At 39.4% G+C, this 25,967-nt stretch overlaps 1 protein-coding gene across 3 annotated transcripts in view; it reads right to left on the reverse strand.

Moving 5' to 3' along the window:
* Window positions 1-8,462, reverse strand: part of MOCS1 (molybdenum cofactor synthesis 1) — a 43,782-nt gene extending 35,320 nt beyond the window's left edge. For 2 of the 3 annotated variants that reach the window (XM_088145532.1, XM_088145544.1), the window contains exon 1: window positions 8,220-8,462. In XM_088145532.1, coding sequence (XP_088001658.1) covers window positions 8,220-8,384 — 165 coding nt within the window. In that variant the 5' untranslated portion in view covers window positions 8,385-8,462. The remainder of the gene's footprint in view (window positions 1-8,219) is intronic. The other variant, XM_088145537.1, reaches the window with a different exon arrangement.
* Between the last annotated feature and the right edge of the window lie 17,505 nt (window positions 8,463-25,967).

A 25,967-nucleotide genomic window follows, 5' to 3' on the forward strand; every position in this document is an offset into this window, starting at 1 on the left:
TTGTTGCTGGCTGCTCCAATTCTTTGGAATGCCTTATCAAGTCTCATCACACGAGATCATTCTCTGCTCTCAGGCATTTTTTTTTTCCAGTAAGAACTGTGATGTGTACCTAATTTGTGGCTTCTGGGGTTAGGGGGATATTTCATATCTTTATTATTTTTAGGGGTGTATTTAATGGACAACACTCCATTTTGCTCCCTTATTTGGCAAATCAGTTTGGACAACATTTGCTACTTCCCCAGACAATGGATATTCACTGTTATCAATAGTTTTTTCTGTTAGGCAGAGTGCAGATATAACCACCAGCGTTAGAGAGATTTAAAGAATGCAATGTCCTTATCTTGTTCTCTGAAGAAATCCAGAGAACCAGCCAGAAGGTATAAAATATATCTGGTTGTTTATTGAGAAAAAATAAAAACTACATAACCAAATACCAGCCAGAAGGTATAAAATATATCTGGTTGTTTATTGAGAAAAAATAAAAACTACATAAAATACAAGTTTCATGCAAAACATATAAAAATCACTTCTTCTCATATATGTGGCATCCAAGACCTATCCAATACACAAGTTTAACAAAGTCTCTAGCCAAAAAACTCTCAGAGAAGAGGTACACTACTTAGTTATTAGTTACTACTACATAACCTATAAAACTGATTACATGATGACTAAAATCCTACTAAGCAGTGAGGCATATAATCACCCACAATTTATTGACACTATGCACCTCCCCTTGGGTAACTAGCATAAAGACACCAATAGGTGGCAGTAAATAGCAGTATACGTACAAACTAGAAAAACAAATGCAGGTGGCATGACTTTTGCAGCCATAACAATATGTTTGGAGATAGGCGATTTGCTTTTCTTCCCATGAGAATATCCTAACATTTTCCTGTATGAGTTAAGCTTTTGGACTTGAAAAATCCCATTTGCCATTTAACAGACATTCTGTTTTAGCAGATACTCTTCCCCATTCACTCATTCAATTGATATAAAATGTATTTTGTGCATACTGGGAAGGTTCTTGGATTGGCAGAAACCTTTAATTAGGTTTTCTGACTGCTCTGTTTCACCGTCCTACCAAGTTATAGCATCTCAGGTGATTGTATGCAACAAGTAAAGGCCACTATCATGATGTTACACACACATGCAAATATTGTTGAAAAAGCAATTCTAACATTATTTCCAAAAAATGCTGATTCTTTGCTTATCACGTGTCAAAGATCAAAACAAAATACATCAGCAATGGAAAACACAGAAGGGAAATGCTTATATTGAAATCTTCATACTGAAATGCTCATGTCAGAAGCAAGATATTGCTTCCTTCCCCACTAAATCAGCACTTTTCAGAACACAAAGAGGAGAAAGTCAAATATTTGATTTGTTGGCAGCTATTACTGCAGTATTTTTCGAAAACAAACGTAAAAATCCTGAATTAACCTTTATATAATCTCCTTCTGGACTACTGTCTATTATTGACCATCAAGTGTCTTCACCTTTTCACCAGCAATAAATGCAGACAAACATCACAGAGAAAAATAATAAAAGAAATAGTGGAATAAAAATAAAATAATTGTTTGGCACTAAGGCAAGACAACTAAATATACCTATAATACATAACTATTTGTTAATCCAAAGTACTCTTAGGTTCATGATGGATTCTAACAAGTGATATGAGTATGTATCTATATACAGTGGGGCAAAAAAGTATTTAGTCAGCCACCAATTGTGTAAGTTCTCCCACTTAGAAAGATGAGAGAGGCCTGTAATTTTCATCATAGGTATACCTCAACTATGAGAGACAAAATGGGAAAAAAAATCCAGAAAATCACATTGTCTGATTTTTAAAGAATTTATTTGCAAATCATGCACATATGGGGAGAATAAGAGTCTATGCCAAACAGAATCAACTACCACTAAAATTCCTTGATCAGGAGAGGCTGGGATCTTTAGAATAAAGTTCTATCCCTGATATGTTCCTCTCCTACCAACAGGAGGAAATCATATGAAAATCATCCCTCTGTCCCTCTTAATTTCAATTTAAGTACAGTTTAAGTACAGTTAATTTGATCATCCTCATTTAATAACTGTCCTATTTTGTCATATTAAAAAGCAAAAGTCATGAGCAACTTTGGAAAAACTCTGGGGGTTGCATAAGGCCCCAAAGTCATTGCACACCCTTGACCAAATCCAATAATGGTCAGCCAGAGCTGTTAAAAAGGCATAGGTAGGAAATTAAAGCAGTTGCCCTTCTCTGCTCCTCCTTCACACCTTTAATCCATAGGTCATGCTAGTTGCAGTTTCTAGAGTTTGTATTCTAATACATCTGGAGAGCACAACTTTTCCCCCAAATCAGTTTAGATATGCAGTTCTCCAACCCAGCAACCATAGCTTGCTCCAGATAAACAAATTACATTTGTGAAACTGAGAACAGTTTTACAATTATAAGTGCAGTCCATTCTTCAAAGAAAAGGATGTTTCAAGGAAAAAACTTGTCAGGCTTTATTATATTATGTAGTGCATTATTCACAAAGTATTGGTTTTACAAAGGATGAGAGAATGGCCTGATATTTTTTCACACACTAATGCTGTTTTTGTTGCATGCAGGTCTGTTCCACTGGGAACTGCATTTAACATAACTCCTGTTTAATACAGACACAAAGCCACTGGAAAAGATAGGCTGATGATACCTACTGTACATCTTAATCCTAGACTAAACACAAAATGTGATCAAGTTGATAGCTGGAGGGTGTATGGATCTGGAAGGAGGCTCAAAGAGTACAGACTCAGGCTCATTCCCAGTAAGATAGAGTATATGTCAGTTTGCAAGCCATCTTGAGACCAGTGATTCTGGACAAGGTCATATTTCCCCAGACTAAGCTGGTTTGCAGTCTGGGAGTCCCCCTGGAGCAGGTGACAGCTGTGGCTAAGACAGGCTTTGCACAACGTCATCTTGTGTACCAGATTTATTTTATTTTATTTATCTCAAACACATGACTCTGGGCAGCTAACAATGTTAAAACAGATAAAAAAAATATACAAATACAAATCAGTTACAGCCATTCCTGGATCAGGAGGCTTCGCTCACGGTCACTCATGCTATGGTCACCTCATGATCGGTCTGTTGCAATATGCTGTACTTGGGGCTGCCCTGAAAGACCATCTGAAAGGTACAGCTCTGGGCAAGCTCACAGTATTAAAAATGAAGAAAAGACAACATTATATAAGAAAAGACAATCATCATCTGAGGGAAGAGGTTTTTTTTTTTTTTTTGGTAAACAAACTCCCATGTCACCTTGAATAGTTACAGGCAATTCAGAGTTTGTCTGGAGAACATCACTACTATGATAATTGCTCTGGTTGCTAATTGGCTTCTGGATGCAATACAAAGTATTAGTTGTCACCTTGAAGCCCTATTTGGCTCGGAAACTGGATATCTGCAGGATCGCTTTCCCCCAGAAATCTTATAGGGAGGGCACCTTCAAGTCCCATCCTTGAAGGACTGATATCATCAGGGACCATGAAGAAATGACCTTCCTATTGCCGCTCTCTCCTTGGACCAATGCTGCACCTAAGGTCAGATCAGCACCAGCCCTGTTGGTACTAAGGGAAGCCACCAAGACCTTGCTGTTCCAGAAAGCATTTGGGAATTGATAGCACGGTGCATTCTCATCTTACTGTTGGTGACTGGTGCTATTTATGTTTGTTTTTTCCTTAGTGTGATTATAAAGATTTTGTGGTTGTTTGAATTTTGTTACAATGTCTTATGGTTTTTATTCTTTTATTGCTTTTATTTAACCCTTTGTATTATTTGTAAACCACTTAGAGCCTTTGGGGGGATTAAGCATCATAGACATTGATAAATAAATGCATATTTTCAACACTTCCAGAAACCTTTTCATAATTACAATGCCCAAGACTAGTACCTGGAGTCCTAAACCTTCGTATTTCATTTTCTAACTGCTGATCTTTGAATTTTGAATTCCAGCATTGCATAGCTACCTTCTCACTGACCATTCTTCTAAATAAACAAATAAATAAATAAAATAAATGAAGATTAGTAAATTCATTCATTTTGTCCTTCATTCTTGAAAGACATGTCAAAAAAATAATGAACATTCCATGGTTGGAGAAGATGGCCTCCCAAGTCATATTAAGTAAAAAGTTTGAGTCATGCACAACTCCTAGTGAATTCATTGACTTATACATTTAGTTTTCTGGCAGCATTTAGGAAGTGCTTTGCCTTTACTACCTTCTGGGATTTTTTTTTTTTTAATTCACAGTTTAGCCTAAAGTCCTAAGATTTTCTGGTGGTCTCCCATCCAACTGATAAACAGGTGTGTGTTTTTAAAGGGGAGCCAAGGTTAGCTAAAATGAGCCACCGATCCCTCATACCTACACATTTTTGATGATCTGAGAAACTGTAACTAGCTCAATTTTTAAAATGTCTCCATTTATTTTTTTGGAATATATTTTCACACATTATGCATACCTTCTTTTCTGAGTAAGTTGTAGCCTTCCATCACTGCATTTCATGAGAAATATTCCATCAAATCTCAATTATACTTATGAAACTGATTGATATTCCTATGCCAGAAATTCAAGTTTGTCTGATTTCCCATATTATGCACATAAATATAAAAAGAGTAAATCTGCATCAACCTGTGGGTTTTAAACTGTAGCCATACTAAATGCTTAACTTTCATCTCCTTTAAGTACCTCTGCACATCCTTAATTTACACTAGCACATGAAGGCATGTTAGAAGCTGAACTATGCAGAGCTGGGTTTTTCTGTCATAGCTCCACTAAAAAGTTTCTTTGAAAGTTTGCATCAGAGGCTAGGATGCTACAATGTTATGACATCAATGTATGCAAACTGTTATGTTGATATCACTGCAGTTTGCTGTGTCCACTCCTGCTTTGACTTACAGGTAGTCCTTGCTTAACAATCATTCAAAGTTATCATGGCACTGAAAAGTGACTTATGACTGGTGCATGAAGTTATGGCCATTTCAGCGCCCCCGTGGTCACATGATCACAATCCAGGAGCTTGGCAACCAACTTGCACTTATGATGGTTGCAGTGTCCCAGGGTCATGTGATTGCCATTTGTGACCTTCCCAGCCGGCTTCCAGCAAGCAAAATCAATGGGGAATTGCATGATTCACTTAACAAATGTGTGATTCATTTAATGACCATGCAATTCACTTAACGACCACAGTGATTCACTTAATGACCACCACAAAAACGTTGTAAAGTTGGGTCCAGTCATGTGATGATTCACTTAATGACTACGTTGCTTAGTGACCTAAATTCCAGTCTCAATTGTGGTCCTTAAGTGAGAACTACCTGCACTATTTCTTATTCCTTTTCTGTGCTTTGTTTCATGGTACTTGACCCCAAAAGAAATAGTATGATGGATACATATGTATGCATATTTTTACAGAATGTTACATCTGCAAAAATCAAAGTCAACTCCATAAAATCTATGACATAAGCCAGCTACTTTGCAATTTTTTAAGAGTCCATTGGAGTCGGGCAGCTAATAAATTCAAATAAATAAATAATACACAACTACTTCAATTTTCAGTTGGCTAATTTAAAGAATATTCACCACTGTACAGTATAGCTATGTGTTACTGAACAATGTTGGTGCATTGATACAAAATATTTAAAATTTAGGGCAACTGAAGAATCACTAAATAAAGAAACCCTGGTCATATAACGTTTTTAAAATACATTTAGCATCCATTTGCAGTTACGATGGTGATGAAAAAGTAACTTTACGACCAATCCTTGCATTTATGACCTTTGCAAGTCTGTAAAGCAAAGGAAAGCTGAAAATCGTAAGCACAGTCACATTTTCACTTAGTGACCACTTTGCTTAACAACTGAGTTGCTGGTCTCAACTGTGGTTGCTAAACAAGGACTTCATGTATATCTTTTTCTTTTGCAGGAAATACAGTGCTAACACCCAGTTAGGATATGTGGAGAGCAGCCCCCTCCCCCAACAGAATCAGTTGTTTTGGTTTGTTTACTTTGTCCCAATGAAATTAGTAGTGTGCATTTAAATTGAAACCTGACCCTACTTACACAGCTCCAGCTCTCTAAGGCTACTTCAAAACTGCAGTGGGGAAACTACATTATAGCATTGGATGGAACTGAAGCCAAAGCTAACCTAGTCCACACGTGGGACTCAGGTTACAATTTCTGCACTCTTAGGCTTGAACGTAACAATTATAAAAAACTGGAGCAAGAAAGCTTCACATATTTAAATATGTAATTAAATAATTTTAAACTACTGTCTCTGTTTTTATCTAAGTTGATTTTATTTTGTCTCAACATGGGAGCTGAAATCCAAACTTCCAATTTGTTCCAAAGAAATCCACACACCGTTTAACCCTAAATGCTTCAGTGAAAGATTTTGGGAGGATTAGAAGTAGCTATGCAACAGCACCTTTGTAAAATTATCTCAGAGAGATACCATCTTACCTTCAGGCCAAAATATGAAAAGGTGAGATCAATTTCTCATATTTTGCCAGAAGATAAGATGGTATCCCTTTGAAGCCATTTTAAAGGGTGCCATGGCATAACTACTTCCAATCCTTCTAAAATCTTTCACTGAAGCATTCAGGGTCAAACAATGTGTATATATCATTGACAACTTAATGCCAACTTAAAAAATACAAATAATACAATTCATTAATGACATCAACCCAAAACCTTACCTGCAATTACCATCACAGAAAATCTCAAGAAAAAAAAATCAAATTACTGAGCCTGATAAATCATTTTTAACATAATCAAAATAGTTAAATATGCTGTTCTGAACAGCCTTTTTCAACCTGCTACCCTTGAGAAGTACTTGATTTTATTCTTATCTAATTGCAACTGGTTGGCAATTATGATAATTGAAAACGGAATCAAGTTAGTTTTAAGCACAAGAATGATAAAATTATGTTGGCAAATAGTAATTTTGTTTCAGTTGTTTTCTAAATTTCAATCTATACAAAGTAGCAGCCCTAGCCTCAGGAAATGTTTCATACAGAACTTTTGGATTAAGGGCTGAGCAGGCAAACAATATCATGTAAGCACTTGATTTTGATAATCCTCAAATTCTTCTTTTACATGTCATTACTGATTCCATTCTTAAATTACTTGGCTTATACAGAGTATGAAGAATGCACCGCTACGTATGTGAAGAGTGCATTTTTTTTTTTTTTTTTGCAAAAGAAAGTACTTCCCTTCTAAAGTACTCTCACCCCCCCCCCCCCCAGGTAGGATTAGAAGTAATGTTTCTAGGTGAAAAAAGCATAGTATATTCTGATATACAAGGTATAAGGCCTGATTCCTTGTCTTCTATAACATCTGCCTGGCTGATTCTGCATGGATGGTGCACACCAGGTTCCTTCAATTAAAAAATGTTATCTCTCAGGACCCTGAAAGTGTGCTGTTTCTGTGGCAGTGCCTTTCCTCTGGAATGAGGTTCCCCTCAAGATCCAGATGGCTCCGCTCTGCTTTTGTCTAGAAGAACCGTGAAGACCTACCTCTTCACCCAAGCCTTTGGCAAGGGACAGTGTTTCACTCTCAGTGACACTCTCCCTTGCTTCACTGCGTTTGTCATTGGTTATTTTTACATTTTATTGATACTGTAATTTGATTGTTGTGAGCCACCCAGAGTCATTGAGTGGCATACAAGTTGAGTTGTTTAGAGTTGGGCAGCATACAAGGGTAATAATTTAATATTCATATAACATTATGGCACTGTTTGCTTAACTTTCTCGAATGATTACACTTACGGGGGTTCACACTAGGGCTACTATATCTGGGCTGCAAAGAGTCTACAGTTTTCCTTCTCTCTTTGCTGCCATCTCATGCTTGTCCGCATCTTTGGAGCCCACGTATATCCCTCGTTCACACAACCCACTAACTCAGAAAGAAGCAAACCCACGTGGTGGCTCGGCGTGTTGTAAGAATCCAGACAAGCTCCTCCCCACTTGATCCGCTTTCTTAATATGCCGCTGTTCTAAAGTACGCTGTCCCAGGATGAGGTGACTTGCCCGTTTCAGGGTCCAAGGTATTTCCATGTGACTCCAAGAGGCGCAACCCCGCGCGACCCAGCAAGGCTTCCATCCGAGTAAATGGGCTTAGAAAGGCAGCGCTGGCCGCTTGCTCACATCATATGGAAGGCAAGTCCTTCCTCTCCTCGCCTCACCTCACCTGCTCAGAGGGCAATTCCAGCGCGTGCTGCTGCTGCTGCTGCTGCTGCTGCCTCACCGGTGCCCCGGACCGACAGCTCCTGCTCGGCTGGACTTGGAAGGCCCCTCGCAGGAGCAAACTCCGGCACTCGCGCTGAACGACCCTGAGAGCTGACACGGTTGCCATGGCCCTCAACTAAGCTGAACCGCTTTCTGACAACCAGCCCAGCTCGGGCCACAAGCACAAGTAGCCGGCTGGAGTCACGTGAGTCGAGAGGGTGGGGAGCCAGCCACCAATACCGATCGAGGAGTCCGCTTGGCACGCCGGGATTTGTATTCGGCTGAGGCCTCTGCGCGACTCCTTGCGTAATTTTCGGGTTGCGTTCCCGGCTGCCTGTGAACACTTGCGCAATCCGCGTGAGTTCTATCGCACCTGAGACCAGAGAGAGCGAACAGCTGCAGGCTTTGTGTGTGTCGGGCTGTTTTCTCAGGCAGCAGCTATCCGAAACAAAAGAAGAGGAGGAAGGGGGGGGGCGTGTATCGCCCTCAGTTTTGCAAGTACATGTTTGTCAGCCACCGGAACGAACCTCTGCTGAACGTCAAAGGATTCCGAGCCTTTCAGATATCAGGACCGCTAACCAGGCTTAGGTTTGTTAGCATTCTTAAGCCCGACGTCTGTTTCGAAAAGGCGAGGGAGGGTAGCGTTAGCCAAGCAATCTTGCCACCGCCAGCGTCGCGTAAGTTGTAACACCAACCCTCGTGCGGTTAAAGTTCATGCGGGCTGGTGTTGCTGGCGTGGAAGCCAAACTTCTCCGGGAAGAGAGCCAGCAGCAAATACTTCGCTCGCTTCTGGGCCTGGCTAACCCTTGCGGCTGAGTCCAGCGTAGGTGGGCATAAAGGAGCAAGAGGCGCAGGGTAACTGGGGTGAAGCTGGTGATATGTTTACACTCTCCTCCCGCTCTGCCTCTCTCGCCGGAGTCGGCTCCGCGGTGCTGGAGGGGCAGATGCGAGAAAGCCGTCTTCTTCCTGCAGGGTGTCGTACGTGGCGACAGCTCTCCCCAACCTGCTATCTCCAGTCGTTCCCTGATGGCTGAGAATGGGGGGAGCTGTACTTCAACGGATTTGAATGAGACGAGAGTGGGGTAGCTAATTGCCACTAAAAGAGTTAAAATTGTAACTCCTTAGCAGAAAGGGAGCGGGGTGGGGGGGAATAGCAAGAAAACCGTAAGTTTGTGGAGGGGTTGGCTACACGGAATTGGAAATGTTGGTGTGGATAAAGAAGAGACAGAAGCAGGATCAGCTCTGGTTGAATCAAATGTTTAACAGTTCCTGCAAAGGAAAAGGCAGTGGTGGGAATTAAGTCAAAACAGAGTCATTGTTTATAAATCAGCTTATATTTTTTGCTAAGTGCATATGAGTTGCTCTCTTCAGTTTATATTGATCTGCTCTTATTCCTTGGGCATTAAAGCAGTATTTTTTTTAAATGCTTATTTAGGATGAGTCTCTCTGGAAGCACTGGCAATGCTTCAGGCTTTGCGATCCATTGCCTGGCCCTTCTGGATTTACCATCATCATCTCAAACCAGAAAAGGAAAACAAAGGAATTTCCTCTCCTGCCTTGAGAGGAGAGACCCCCACATTAAATCATGATGCTGTTATGCTAGGAAGCCTCCCCTGTATTCTTGGCATCTGTCTGCAGAAAGGGCTGGAAGTGCCATGCAATGATAAATCTGATGTGATTCACTGACTTTCATTCAGGGGATTTGTTTTCCCTGCAGAATTTGGAGAATAATTTCCAAATGGTGTTGCTGTTTCCTATGTGCACACACATATGCTGATAATAAACGATTGGTATTGTGCAGTGTAATTTTGTGCCTAACTATTCATTTACACTTGATTAGGTATAAGAAGACTGTAACCTAAGGCAGATTTCTTTCTTTCCCATGTGTTGATGTTCAAGGATGTTTGCTGAGCAGGTATAAAAGGGAATTCAAATACATTCTTTATGAAGTGAGAAGTAAAAAGATTCAGGTTGCAGCAGAACAGGTTTATACGGAGCATCACAAAAAGCATGGCAGCTAGTCAAGGACATTATAAAACTGGAAATGCTGCAAAGAAATGATGTAGTTTGGTGCAAAACCTAATCTGATTATTCATGATTAGTAATTTAGATACTATTGGATTTAACTTTTAAACTTTAATTCAGATAGTAATGTATTTAACCGTTAACTTTTGAAGATTGTCAAAGGAGTTTGTCTATAATTGAACCAGAAGGCAAAAATACAGCTAATGGATGAAAATGGTATGGAAGTAGATTTCAGCTAAAAATTAAAGAATACCTTCTAAATGCAGGCATTGGCTTTTCTTTGATAGCAATAATTAAGCAAAAGCTGGAAAGGCTTTTGTTAAGAATGAAGTTACATCTGACATTCTGCATGTAACTGAAAGGGATCCAAAATACATCTTTCTAGTCTCCAACCTTCCTTTCATAGAAAACATTTTGGAGAAAGCCAGACTACAGCTGCAGAGGATTTCAGAAGAAATTGATTTCCTGCATCACTGGGAGTCAGAATATGGGATAGAAAGTACATTGGTCACTTATGGATGACCCTCATGAGATGGTTAGATAGCATCACTGAAGCAATGAGCATGAAATTGAGCAAACTCAGGGAGGTGGTGAAGGACAAGAAGGCCTGGCGTGATATGGTCCATGGGGTCACGAAGAGTCAGATACAGCTTAATGACTGAACAACATTAGAACCCAAAGGGCTGTCCTGGTCATTTTAGATTTCAGTGGCACTTGGTACTATTGACCATGGTATTCTTCTCGACCAGTGTTTTTCAAACTTGGCAACTTTAAAATGGGTGGACTTCAGCTCTCAGAATTCCCCAGCCAGCATGCTGGCTGGGAAATTCTGGGAATTGAAGCCCACACATCTTGAAGCTGGCAAGTTTGAAAAACATTGATCTAACCCTTTATAGATTTTTTGGCTGAAAACGGATAAAAATGAACTGCTGATTTTGGGATTTATTGATTAAAAAGGTTTGTTTATGGGAAGAAGGGAACTTTGATATGCAATATGGGAGGGTGAAGATCGTAACTGCTATGTTTGTAACTGCTGCAAAGAAGATCAGAAGTCACTTCTTTAGATATCTTTGTCTTGCTTTTTTGTTATTCACCTTTTCTTTTACCCTTTCACAATCTTTTTCTGTTTCTATTTTTTCTGTGTTTCTGTAGTTTTTAAAGTCTTTGCAAAGACTTTTTCTTTTCTTCTTCTTTTAATAAAAACTATTAAAAGGAAAAAGGAAAACTTTGGTTGAGACTGCCTGGGGAGATGCTGTGGTTGCAGGGGTTCCACTCTTTCCTGAGTTGGTGGTTTCATCTGGTACTACTGGGGGAGGAATGTTTGGCCCTACCTCTGCATTCTAGGATGCTCCAGGGCTTGGCACTCTCCCCAGTGTTATTTAGCATCTATGTGGTGCCACTGAGGTAAACCACCCACCGGTTCAGGGTGAGATTTCATCGATATGTAGGTACTTATCCCCAGGCCAGGCAGGAGATGCAGCGGTAACCTTGTCTCACATCTGGAGGCTGTCAGAATCCAGATGGGAAGTAGCAGGTTGAAACTGAATCCCAGCAAGCTTGAGTTAATATTTTTCCAGAACCCTTTAGGTTCTCTGGGTGAGATTGCACTCTCCTTGAAGAAGCAGAACCACATCTGAAAGTCATAATGGATCCACAGCTACTGCTGTAGCAGTAATGGAATATATGGCTGGAGGTGAGTGGAATTTTGCCCAGCTTCAGCTGCTGTGACAGCTGCAGCCATAGCAATGGTAACTCCTGTCATTATTCCCAACTAGATTACTGACATGTGCTCTACTTGGCCCTGTCTTTGAAGATAACTTGGAAATTAGTCAATTAGCAAAATGCAGCACGTGTTGGTGGTTGAGAGCTGTTGCAATAGTGTAACGCACCCAATACAGCAGGTGCTGCATTAACTACCAGTATGTTTCTAGATACAGTTAGAAGTGCTAGTTGTTACCTATATGGCTTGAGCTAAGGTTTCCCAAGGGATAGCTTTCTCCAGAGAGAATCTGATTGCTTGATCAGCCCAGGAATGGATACTCTGGGTTCTCCCTCCCCCTGTTGCCAGATCAAGGGGAGCTTGGCACAGAATACACTGAAATTTGTAGGGCCCCACACTCTTGTCATTCTGTAAGACTATTGAGACTTGGCTTTTTGATAAAACATTTAGCATAAAGAAATGCAGCATCATTTTACTTGTTATAGGTTGTTATGAGTTTTTTAATGCTATATTTATAGAGCTGTTTTTATTATTTTATCGTATTTATGTAAACTCCCTGTAGTCTTGGGGGTGAGTAGGTTATAAATTTTAGAAAATATATAAAATTTAAACTATCTAAAATAACTAAAATATCAGAAAGTTTACATTATAGACTTGAACAATGGATACAACAAATGTTCGAGCTTCCAGACTACATCTTCAGTATTTACCCTTTGCCTACTAAGATACCTCTCCCCACATACTCATTTTAGCCTTTTGGGGCCCCAGGAAAGACCTTGGATAAGTTTTCATTTGGCTGCTGTTTTTTACCTTTGCACTTCTGTCCGAAACATCACAAAAGGTTCCATTCTGTGGCAGTGTTGGAAGAGCCTGTGATTATATAATGTTTAAAAGCAGCAAAATGAAAATTTGTAAGAATGCTGGCTAGGGAATTCTGGGAGTTGAAGTCCATACATCTTCAAGTTGCCAATGTTGAGAAACACTCCTCAGACCATCCCAGAGAAATAGCTGTCCAACCTTTGTTTGAAAACCTCCAGTGATGGAGCATCAGTGACTCCAGGAGGCATCCTGTTCCCCTGCTGAACAGTTCTTATGATCAGGAACTTCTTCCTTATTTGGATCTCTCTCTGTGAAGCTTCCATCCATTGATTCCTGTCCCCCCTTTCCTTGTGACTTGGCCATACACCATTTTATGCACTGCCTTCCTTTAACCTTTTCACCTCTTTTTGAGGATCTGTGGAGAACTGAATAAGAATTTTACTTTTAATTGATTGCACTGCTCTGTGTTTTAGTATACACCATGGTGTTACTTATAGGTAGTCCTTTATTAATGACCATTCATTTAGCAACTGTTCAAATGTATGATGGCGTTGATCAAGACTTATGGCTGGTCCTTGAAGTTGTGGCCATTGTGGTGTCCCAGCAGTCACATGATCGCAATTTGGCTGCTTGGCAACCAGCTTGCAATTACGATGGTTGCAGTGTCCCATGGTCACTTGATCACCATTTGCAACCTTCACTGCCAGCTTCTGACAAGCAAAGTCAATGATGAAGCCAAAAGGAGATCACAAATGGCGATCATGTGACATTGCACCTAACAATCACACAGGATTCACCTAACAACCACAGCTGGAACTGCCAGAACTTCCATTGTAACTTGGCGTGGTCATTGCACTTGGCATGACATTGCATTTTATGACCATATTGCTCAGTGATGGAGTTCTTGGTCCTGGTTACTGTTGTTAACCAAGGATTACCTATAAATGCATTTGGTTGCATTTCTCTGGTAATTCTTTTAAGAAATGAATTTTATAACTCTGCCAATGTGCTGTCAAATATTTAAATATCTACAGAAGGTACCTTTGGAAGATGTTTTTGATTTAATGATGTGTTATGCTGCTTCCTTATCTCATTCTTTCCTGCCACAGTAAAGTACAGGGTCAACTTACTATTAATTATATTGACCACCAGGAGACAGTATGTGAGCAGTTATATCCTTATTGGGAATCATCAGACATAAGTAGCCAAATCTTATTCTGTGGGGTTCAAACTGTATACTGGGAATTGAGCTCATGGGCCATTGCACTTTAGATGACCATATACAGTTCATTAGCTTTAGGAGGTACCCAAGTCCTGGCACTCAGTGGAGTTGCAGAAAGGGACATATGGAATCTATCAGAATGGTCTTTACAGCCCATCTTCCCTTAATGTCTCAGAGAGGGAGGGAGGGAGAGAGAGATGTTGCATTATGTCATGGCCCCATGTACAAGGTTTACATCTCTTCCACACCCACCCTTGGAGAAGGGGGATTTCCTACGTATCTAACCTAACCCTAACCCTGAGTGGTGTTTTCAGTTTACCCTACTTAACTTTGATTAAGTAAGCTGTTATGTAATACATTTGTAAGTTTGGCAAGCTGTGTGAGTTTTGTGAATTCTGCAATTTGAGCTGGGGCTGATATGCAAGAAGTACCTGTACCAGAGTTGTCAGTTGTTACAGAAATGTTCATGAAATGGACCATCTAAAAAGGAAAGTACTTGTTAAACTGCTAATAGGTACCTAATCCTCATATGGCAGGGGAGGCTGAATATATACATGTTCCTTGCTCTCCCATCGATTTACAGAATATGAGCACCATCTTTCCTTCAATTCTGGAGGATCCTCGAAATTCCATAGAGAATTAGACATTGTATTGTCTATGTAGCCTACCATCCTATGTAGAGTGATATAAATCAATTATTGGGCTGATATAAATAAGTCATTTTACATACTGAACAGCACAGCTGATTGCATAGAGAGGCACAGCGGCCAGAAACGCATCATACAGATTATGGATTTTAACAAGTCAAAACTTGCCTTGAGAGGCTGTAAAAACATTTTATCAAGTCAAACCAGATTGTTATAAAATATCAATGTGTTGTCTGATGAATACCTTGGGGACTATTATGAGAGGTTTCTAGAAATGCTTATTAAATATTCAGGCAGACTGGAGCCACACCAAGTAATGCCTGCTATAATTGCTAACATCTTTATTAATAAAATGTTGCTTGATGTTAGCAAACAATTGAAACCGTCCCTGGTAGGCAGGTTACAAAAACCAATTGCAATGCTGATAGCAGCCGCTCACCACTTTTTGCAGCCGTCTCAGAATGCCTTTTTATCTCAGCAGCTAAGCATGAAAGTAGAATTATGGTGCCCCATCATATTGCTGAAAAAGATATCCAGCCCCAGGAGCAACAAGAGTCACTCTGGAAAAATACCGACAAGCAACAAGGGTCAAGGTATAAACTTGCACCACTTGTCTACAAATGTAGGAAATATGAATACTGGAAAAGCCAATATCCTAAATTAGAACAAGTGTCAGTGGCCCCACTGCATCACAAAACCAACAGATTCAATTTCAACATCTGAAGCTGCCCTTGTAAGAGCAGGCTCAGTTTCAGTATTAGCCTGTCTTTCCACTTTTACCTTCACAATAGGTCCGACTTGGGAGCACTCTTCAACTTCAACCTTTAATTTCTTTAGATTCCAAACCTCATGTTGTTTTAGAGGTTGGCCATCACTTTAAATCCTTTTGGGATGAGATTGCAGCTGATAGGTCTTGCTTAACAGTAAAAGACTTCCTAGCTTTCCTTTAAGCAATGCTCATGATTTTGCAATGAGAGTTTCAAGAACTCAGTTTTGCACTGGGAAACTCAGAAACTGCTTATTATCATCATTAATTGATAGAATCTCAATTCCTTTCTCAGGGGGACTGATTTACATGTTAATCTTTTGGGAAGATACCTATTTTGCAAGCTGGATTTCACTTTGATTGTATCCCTGAAGGGGTCTTTTTAGATGCTCACAATAGTAATAAACACAATCTTGCCTTAGCAACATTGGAACTTCTACCCAACTGTCACTTCTTCATCCACCTCTGATTCCCTTTTGCAGTCTGTGCCTGAAAAGCCAAGGGCACCTCTAACTCTAATTGTGGGCTCATATTATCTGCAGAACTGATTAAGAGGCATCCAGTGCCTGGTGTCCTGCTTATCTAGCTTTCCCCTGGATCCCTCGAATAAAACTAGTGGAAGGAATTCGACCCATTATTCTGTCCCTCAATGAACAAAGCATAGTCGTTCCTGTATCAAGTCCCTGCAACACTCCAGTTCTCAATTCTTTCTGTCAAGAAGCCAGGTTCAACACACACACCCTGCCCCTGGTTGGTATCTAGTGCAAGATCTTCATGAAGGATTGTTGACCCCATTTTTCCTGTTCTTTCAAATCTGTCTATCATTCTATCTAGCATTTTGACAGAAGCTACTCTATTTACTGTAGTAGATTTGTGTCCTTCTTCTCTGTCCCAGTGCATGGTGACTGTCAATATTTGTAGGCTGTCACTTGTAAAGGTACTTGGTATACTTTCACATGTCCTCTCAGGAACATTGCAAAACTTTGTAGGGCATTGCCACATTCCATTGCCTTGTGGCTCTGTATGATTAAAATATGTGAATGATCTTCTGGTGACCTCTCCAGACTTCACCTCCTGCCAAGAAGATGCAGTAGCTCTTCTCTCCTATTTGGGTTGCCAAGGGCATAAAGCTAACAGACAAAAATGGCAATTTTGTCAGACCCAAGTTGACTACCTGGGGCATTTATTACCTGGCACTCAGCAGAAATTAGCTTTGGAATGAATTCAGTCTATCCCCAACTTTTGCATCCAAATTGCATTATTTTTTCAGCATGGTGGGATATTGTGAAGTATGGACAATATTGTGGACAATATGGGCAGTTCTCAGAATGCTCTGCTGTCTCACAACACTCCTTCCAGTTGGGCTGAAGAAACTGAAACTGGATCTCATTGATTACTAGAGGCACTAGCTTATAGCCCTGCTTTGAGTCTTCCTAATTAGGAAGTTTATAGTTTATATTCACTTTGCTTTACCATGAACATAACAGGTTAGTGATAGGTGTGCTCACCCAGCTGCACGGTGATCAACAAAGGCTAGTGAGTTATTTTTCTTATAAATTCAGTCCTGTAGCTCATATGAACCTTGTTTGTGAACAATTGCTACCACTGCTGCCTTGTTAATTGAGAAAATGCCAACATTGGTACTCAGAAATCCCTTTACTGTTGCTGTTCCCCCTACAGTTATCATGTTGTTGCCTCGCCCTCAGCTTAACTCACCCTATTTCAGCAACACATCTACCTAATTTGACTTTCTACTTATATAGACCTCCAGTGTTACTGTTATCCATTCTCCACTAAATTTGGCTATACATTTGCCTCCTTCTGTGGAAAGGGAAGAGGAAGAACCTCATGATTGTTGTGGTTACTGGTATGGTTATTAAACCTAGGATAGATTTAGAGGAAAACCTTTGCACAATGCTGATTTTGAGCTGTATGTAAATTCCTAGTGGCAAGCATTCAGCAAGTATATCCTTACTTCACCTTTTACTGTTACGGAAGCAGGAGAACTATCTAGGGACCTCAGCCCAGACTGCTTAGACTATGCCCTCTTTTATGCCTGCCAACATGCTGCACAGCAAACTGCTAATATTTGCCTTGACTTTAGATACACCTTTGGTGTTATCCAACATTACAGATTCATTTGGAAAGAAAGAAGATATTTGACTTCTGCTGGCTCCCCCATGAACCCTCTTCCTTGGTTCTTCCTTTATTTGACACTCTTTTGCTTCAGAAAGTAGTAGCTATTATTAAAGTATGGAGACATCCTGTGTTCTCAGGAAATGATCTAGCAGACTCTTCTACAAAGTCTGCTGCCCTCAGTGCCCCCAAGGATTCTGTAGAGGGCTTTCTGCCTGCTCCTTTTTCTTTTCAGGATTTGACTTTAATGCAGTCAGAGATGCATCTGGAAGAGCAGGTGCTTTGGTCTGCTAAAGGTTGCATCACTGATAATGATGGATTGTGGAAGGTTCCAGATGGTCAACCAGCAGCTTCAAAGCCTGCTTATTGCCTGCACTTGCTCATCTCACACACTGAATGGGTCATCCTAGAAAGGCAGGCCTGAAAAATCAACTCACTAGATTTTTGTTTGTACCAGGATTGTTGACAGTTTTATAAACTGTTACTTGACCAGTGTATGTCTTTAATAATCCAACAGGGGCTTTGAGACCACCACCATATGGCCTTAGTTATCCGGAGTGTCTCTTTTGGTCCTCCAAATGGGCTTTTATGGACTTTCCACCTTTGAGGGGGTATAAATATGTTTTGTTTATTGTCTGTTTATTGTCTGATCCAGTTGTGCCTGTTCCTGGATCAGGAGGCTCTGCTCACAGTCACTCGTGCCCTGGTCACATCCTGGGTGGACTACTGTAATGTGTTCTACATGGGTCTGCCCTTGAAGAGTATCCAGAAACTTCAGCTGGTACAGAATGCATGGTGCAGGCAGTTATGTGTACCCCTAGAATGGCACATGTTACACCTCTGCTCTGCAAGCTGCATTGGCTGCCAGTTTGCTTCTGGGTCCAATTCAAGGGACTGTTTTTGACCTTTAAAGCCCTTTGTGGCATGGGCCTGGGTTATCTGAGGGACCGCCTCTTCCTGATTACATCTGCAGATCTGGCAGAAGAAGTATGTTGCGGGTCCCATCTACTAAGGAGTTACATGTGGCCTTTGCTGCAGCGGCACCTGTCCTGTGGAACATCATCCCCCCCCGGTGAGATTGGCCCCTTCTCTGCCATCCTTCCAGAAATCTCTCAACATTTGGCTGTGTCAATAGGCCTAGGGGGTCCCAAGGGAACGGTGATCTGCTGAGGTGGCTCCATTGTTCGTAATATCCAATGCTTTCACTTAGGCTTTTAAAATAATAACATCAATGTTTTTAATGGTAGCGTATTATAATATCATTATTTTATGGTTTTATTGTATGCCACCAAGAGTCACATTCTTTTTTGTTAATAATTTTATTGACGTTTTTAATAAACATAGTAAAAACTAATACAAACTAAATTAGAAGAAAAAAAATAAAAGTTCAGAAGATGAAGAAAAAAAGAAAAAGGAAAGAGAAAAGTAGAAGAGAAAAGAAAAAGGCAACAAAGACAATTATAAAGAAGTGGCTTCCAACCTTCATCACATGGAGCATAAGCTAATATAGTAACTTTTCACCCTCTTTTAAAGTTACAAATAAAAAAAACCTCTTCTCCCTAACTTTTATCTATACCCAATCCAGACATTGTCATCTTTTCAGTCCTGCTTCAGCAAAACATCCATTAGGACTTACCAGAAATATCAAACAAATAATTTATCCCTGATCAAATAGTCGAAATTTATATTCCTTCTTTTTGCTCTTCACAACCTTAACCTTTAAATCATTGCAATGGCGTCACAGGATTTGATCTTTCATCAATCTTGGGCATTTAAAAGGAGTCTTCCAAGCTGTCACCAGCCTACTTTGTAAATCCCATAAAGAGGCATCATTTAGGATTTCTTGTTGCAGCTGTTCCATGTCCAGATCCTTTTCTTCCCATAAAGAGGTATTGTCCAGGATTTGTTGTTACAGCTTTAAACTCTATAATGTCTTTGTCAGGTAGAAGTTTTAAAAAGTTTTTCTCATCATCTTCTAAAAGTTTATCCATTGAAACCTGTATCCTTTCTGAGATATTAGTTATTAATATTTGTCCATGTTTCAAGAAACTCTGGAAAAAGTTATAGCCTGCTTAACCATTTTAACTCTTTTCTGCCTGGTCCTTTAGTTTCCTCTAGTGTCCATTTACATCCTTCATCAAGCCTCAGTTCCTAATATGGGTTTAGTTCCATTTCAGTCAATTCCCACAAGTATATTATTTAATTATATACTTGACTTTAAAATCTTACTGCAAAAATAACCAATATTCCAAATCTTTCTGGTCTCCCAATCTGTTTAAAACTTTCTTAAATCAAAATTCTTTTTTGTTCTTGCTTTTTGCCAATTGTATATTATTTTAAATTCTTCAGTCTCTCTTTAAAATTTCTTAAATCCAAAGAAAGTAAAATTAAGCTCACTGTTCTGAAGGTCTCTAATATCCATAAAATGGTTAAATTGAACATTTCCAAATGTGATTAGAAAGTATGGTGGCTTAGTGTTCTTATTAAAGGCTCTGCTCTGCTGAGAGCAAAGATGTTGTCTCCTTCAGCCCCTGGCACTTGAACCCACAGGAGACCGCCATTTTAAGGTCTCTCGCAAGGAGCTACCATTCAGAGCACTTGTGGGTGATCTCCCGTTCTCTCCTTCACTGGAGAGTTTCGAAGGACCAGCCTACTTGCCAGTCTTTTGTTCTACACAGCAGTTGTCATCTCTACTCATTCAGGGACATGGCATCAGTCAGCCATGACTCGCAGCGGAAGCCACCACCCAGACTTACATTCTGTGAGATGGGTGGCCATAAAGATATGATTGATAAATAAATAAATAAATTTGTAACCAGAAACTCATTTTGAACTAATTCAGAGATGATTACATAAAAGATTTGCCTTTTATGCAGTTGTAACATCACTATTATCAAATAAATATATCAATAATCTTAAAAACATATGTATATTTATGTGCTGATATATCAATTACATTTATACTCAAAAATTGAGGATAAGTAACCCTTCTACACTGATTTGTAAAGAAGAAACAAAAAATATTTTTTAACCTAACTTGAGGTTTTTATTAATTTTTTAAATTGTCTTTCCCAACACCATGCATAGCTCTGATTGCCCCATTTAAAAGAAATATAGCATTACATCTAATGTTACATGAATGGACTTGTCTTTGTGTAGGACTTTTTCTTCCCTTCTTCCAATACCCCAACATATTCCCACACATCTGCTTTACTTCAGTTAGTAAAAGTACCTACATATCTCCTGCATCAAAAGGATCTCTAAAAGCACAGAACTTTCCGCAACCGCTGGAAACATAGTGGGGATGATTAGCTTGGACAATCCCGAAGGAATTGGCCTTTGCTTCTTCCAGCCATAACCCTTCTATCTACATACCAGTAAAAGAACCAATGGAAAATAGGACACCAGGTGATCCTTCCTCTATCCTGCACAAGGAAGGAAACAATTCGGAGGTGATGTGTCTGTCAGTTGTACTCTTCAGGTTCTTGCTTACTGATTAAATGGGGCAACCATTTTAGAAAAGTTGTATATTATTTTGGAATGGTTGAAATGGTTCTTAAGCCTACATATAATTAGCTGAGAATTCCAATGAATTATGCATCACTTCTGGGAAATATAGTACCTATAACTGAAGACTCACTTCTATTTTCTTTCAAACAAGCATAATTTTTGTCTTTCAGGATTTTTTTTTATTAATAATACCAGATGGTAACAGGCAATGCTGAAAGATTTTTATTTTCAGCCAATTTCCATGCTTTCAAATTATTCATCCTATAACAGTTAGCCCTTCTTATCCTTACGAGATATTTATACCTCACCTCTTTATCTAGGAAGACAATTTGGCTAACAAATGTCTTTTTAATGAAAAAAAAAGTATTAAATCATAAAAATGGCAGCAGAACATTTAAAATACTAAAAAAATGAGGAAAGCCTAAAAACAGCAGTATTTTTTCTGAGGTCTCTTTGAAATATTTTTCAGAATAAAACCAAATTGTTTTGGTTGGATATTAGCTATTATTCATAATGTGAGTATATCACTTGCTGTATATTGCTCCCCAAACCAAGAGGGTTTTAACAATTTTTCATCTTTATTTTTATGATGTGTCTCCTGCAGGAAAAGTAAATATGGCTAGTTCATTTTGTTGTAACTGAATTTCAAAGGCTCATAACACTGAAAGATTCTTCATTGCTAGTCAGATAATTTATCAAAAAAATGCTGTTCCTCAAAAAATAGTGTTCAGTAATATGTGAGACATGAACCCCATAGGAAAGGAAAGGAAAGGAAAGGAAAGGAAAGGAAAGGAAAAGAAAGGAAAGGAAAGGAAAGGAAAGGAAAGGATGGGATGCTGTTCTAGATGTCTGATCCACTGATTTTTGTTCGTTTTCATTTTTCTTCTGGACTTTTGGGACTGCTTGGACATTCAGAACTGTCAGGCTAATTTTTCTTATGTTTTCAAGCTTCCTTTGGAGATTTAATTCCAAGTGTTCAAAAAAACCCCAAAAACCTCTTGTCTCTTTTCTAGTTTTGTTGGATGATCACATGCTCTTATCAGTAGTGATAAATTTGACGGGAATACCCAATGTTTGCTAATTTCCCAACCATGTGACTGACTTATGAAAGGACAATGAGTTTTTTTAGTGCTGTAGTGTTTCAGGGAAAAACTCCTGAAGTAATATGTGACATGGCTGTTTATTAACTGTAGTTTATTAACTATAGTTTCCTGTAGCCCTCATACCTGGCTTCCTTCATATTAAATAAAACAAGTAACATCTTTAAATCTAGCAGATTTAGAAGGGACAGGCAAAGTGAGAGCTTTTTCAAAATCTTCTGTGCTTATAGGAATATTGTAACTGGTGGCCATGTCAGAAACTTTGGTATGAAAAATATTTTCAAATCCTCCTCTTCTCCCTGCTTCCCTTCCCTTTTTGCATACGGATTGGACACTCTGTTCTTGTTTTCACACTTGTGTGTCATTGTTTATATATTCTACTAGAGAATAAGTACACAGAGAGAGAGAGACTTTTATATATTCTACTGAGATCAGAGGGATTCCCCTGCCCCCAGCTTTTTAGTGCTTAATCCCTATGTCAGTTGCTTCAGCTGCTTTCTTAGATAGGTCTGCAATTTTATCAGAGGTTTATGTCAGCTTAACCTTGACCATTTCCTTCAGTGCTGCAACCCATTCAAAGAGGTTATCTTTATTATTTCCAACTCAATGGAAGGTTAGAAAGAATTTCTGTAAATAGATTGGGGCTCAGTTTGTCTGTCAACAGAATAAATATCTGGAAACTGAGCAGAATGGGACCAGTTTGTTTGGTAAGGAGGGCAAAACTGGCAAAGGAAAGACTGCATTTGAAAAGAGAATGGAACTGGTTTGAGGTTGCAAAGAAAAACAGTCCTGAAAAAATCCATCCGATGGCTTACTCCATTCTAGTCCCTCCCCCGCTCTTCTTCACTGTCCTATGAACTGATATTAGCTTGTCCAGTGCTTCTTAAAGGCCACAGACACATGTGGGGAAAGCCGAAAGGCATGCACACAAATACACAACATATTATTTCACTATCCAGAAGAAAATACAGACACCTTGTATGATCCCTGCTGGCAGCGGGGTTCAAAAGAATTCAAGAAGCCATGCTTTGCATCCTTCCTCTAACGTGTTTACTTATAGGCTAAGGGTTTCTATATTTCCCTTATGTTGCTTGGAGCCTCCGTTCTATGGAAACACTTTTCTGATCCTCAGAGTTCCCTGCCTCTGTCACTTAGGGCATTTTACAGCAGGAGTATCCTCAAGTTCTTGCTGCTTTTGTCAGAATGTTGAAAGCAAGGTTGCAGCATCGTACCTCAACTCTGCCCCTTTAGGGTCTCTGTACAGGATAGTGACATAGAAAAAGGTGGGGCTTGTATTGTGATGCCTTGACGCTACTTGCATCACTCTGACCCCTCCCCCCACCTTTGTGGATACTGCTGTTTTACAGCCTAAAATTACAGGTGCTAGAAAATAATACAGTATAGACTAGCACAAATTAATCTATTAAAACTTCACTAAAGTCAGTCAGCCTAAAAGAGATTGTGTAGTCAGTGGTTTTAAGCTGTTGGTCTTGGACCAGGGAGACACAGGTTCAAGTCCATCCTAACCCACAAAAACTGACCAGCCACTTTTTTTCAGTCCAAAGTATTCCCACAGGGTTTTGTGGGAAAAAGTTGGAGGAAGTGCTACGTATGTCACTTTGAATTCCTGGCGGAAAGTCAATATATAAACCCAACCAATGTTCAAAATTTGTTTCTAACCTGCCTGAACAACAAGAAAGTTCAGTGGATGACTGATGATCAATAGACAGAAGCCCACCCAAAAATCCCAAGACAGAATTTTACAGCCTGGCTGTAAAATTTACTGTGATCACAGAAAAGGTCTTCTCCTATCCACCAACTAGTCATGTTTCTGGAAACGGCAGAATATCAGTTTTCCTAGACAGAGTACCTAGTGGGGACCTGCATGCTTTAAAAACATTTTGGAAGTATTTTGAACCTTCTGTGGACACAATGCCTTGGGTGAATTGTCATAACATAACAGCCCAACTTTTTTTTCTTCTTCTTCATGTAATCCTGGAAAAAAAAAGGTGCCTCTGAAGTCATTAAAATTAATGAGTGGATTCCTGAAAGCAACTGCTTCCTTGTTTTCAGGCTTGTATGGAAGCTGTTGCTTTCAGGGATCCATTGAAAAAGTTGGGCTATTTTGGTGAATAACAGAGAGGTGTTGCATTTGCATGAGATCTGAAGCAGTTCTTCCAAATATTTTAGAAAATATGCACAGTACAATTGCATAGTCTACTGTTCCATCCCATTTAATCCCCACAAGATATAGTAGACTGAATGATAATGACTGACCCAGGCCACAAAATAAAGTCTGTGGCTGAATTAGGGAGTTAGATCTGGTGGTCTAAGTTCATGTCTGATATGCTAATCAACGATATGGCATTAATGCTACTGTGTAGAGAGAAGGGAGATGACCTTGACAGAAATATGCAAGAACCGTTATCTAGGCAAAGAGGGCAGAAACATTATTTAAGTCCTGGGAAACAAGATAATATTTGGAAGTGGCTCAGGCAAATGCCTCCTTCATGCACAGGAGTATAAGAAGGAGGGAAGGTATAGCACAATCAGACTTGCAAGATTCAGTTATTTTAGCCAGTTTCAGTAAAGTGTAATTCTAGTCTTCCCGTGGATTTGATTTCCTGGTCTGGTCCACCTAATGGGGCTGCCATACTGTGTGATATCAGTGTACTCTGCATTGGAAGCAAGACCAAAAAATGTAACTTACTAGAAGCTACTGCTGCACCAGCATTTGGAGTCAGCAATCCTGAAAATGCTTTTCTTTTTACCAGAATTTGAATCTGCATTCTCAAGCCTACTATACATTGCTAGATTTCATGAACATGAGCTCTAATGGACTTACTCAAAATCTACATGACAGTTATCTTATATACCTTTACTTGCTGTGCAGGTTTTTCATATGTAAATCAATTTCTGACATGGGTTCAAGTAAATGAAACCTTCCCAACAGTTTTGGGTAGAATAGCCACAGGAAATCTACAGATATAATTTTCTTTCCAATGAGCTCAAATACAACTATTTCTCCCAGTGCTTAAAACAGACAAAAAGCTGTGTAACAGCTAGGTGGAGTCATTGACCTGTAAATCACAACAAAGCTTTCATTCCTATTTTCTCCAATACAACTTGAGAAAATTCAAGTGACTCTAGCTTTAAGTAGCATTTAATTATTCACTCAATTATATATTATTAACAATTTATATACCTTTGTCAAGGGTTTCTAGAAATATCATTACTAAGGAGAGAGAAAGAAAGAGAAAAAATGAACTAAAAACCCAAACTAACTTAATGGGAAACCTTCTGTGATAGTTTTAGTATTTGTAGGTAGAATTGCTGAGATGTTAATAGATGTTACTCTTCCTTTTATCCCAATTATGTTCCTGCATATATTACTTTTGATAACTTGATTGATTGGTGCCATCAAGTTGGTGTTGACTCTTAGTGACTACATAGATAGATTTTCTCCATGAAAATCTTTCTCTGGTTCTTCAGGTCTTCCAGTGGCGTACCCATTGCCACTGTAGCTGAGTCCATCCACCTTGCTTCTTATCATAGTCTTTCCTTCCATCTTTCCCATTATTAGAGCCTTCTTCAGAGAGCTAAGTCTTCACATAATGTGTCCAAAATAGGATAATTTGAGCCTGGTCATTTGTGCCTCCAGTGAGAACTCTGGGTTGATTCGTTCAATGATCCATTTCTTGGTTTTCTTGGTATTCTTAGTCTTTTCCAACACTGAAGTTGAAAAGCATCAAGAAGCTTTCTATC

Source organism: Python bivittatus, unplaced genomic scaffold (assembly GCF_059951505.1).
Source record: "Python bivittatus isolate LINGU-HERP-01145 unplaced genomic scaffold, Pbiv_v1 ctg000020_np1212, whole genome shotgun sequence".
Classification (NCBI taxonomy): Eukaryota; Metazoa; Chordata; class Lepidosauria; order Squamata; family Pythonidae; genus Python; species Python bivittatus.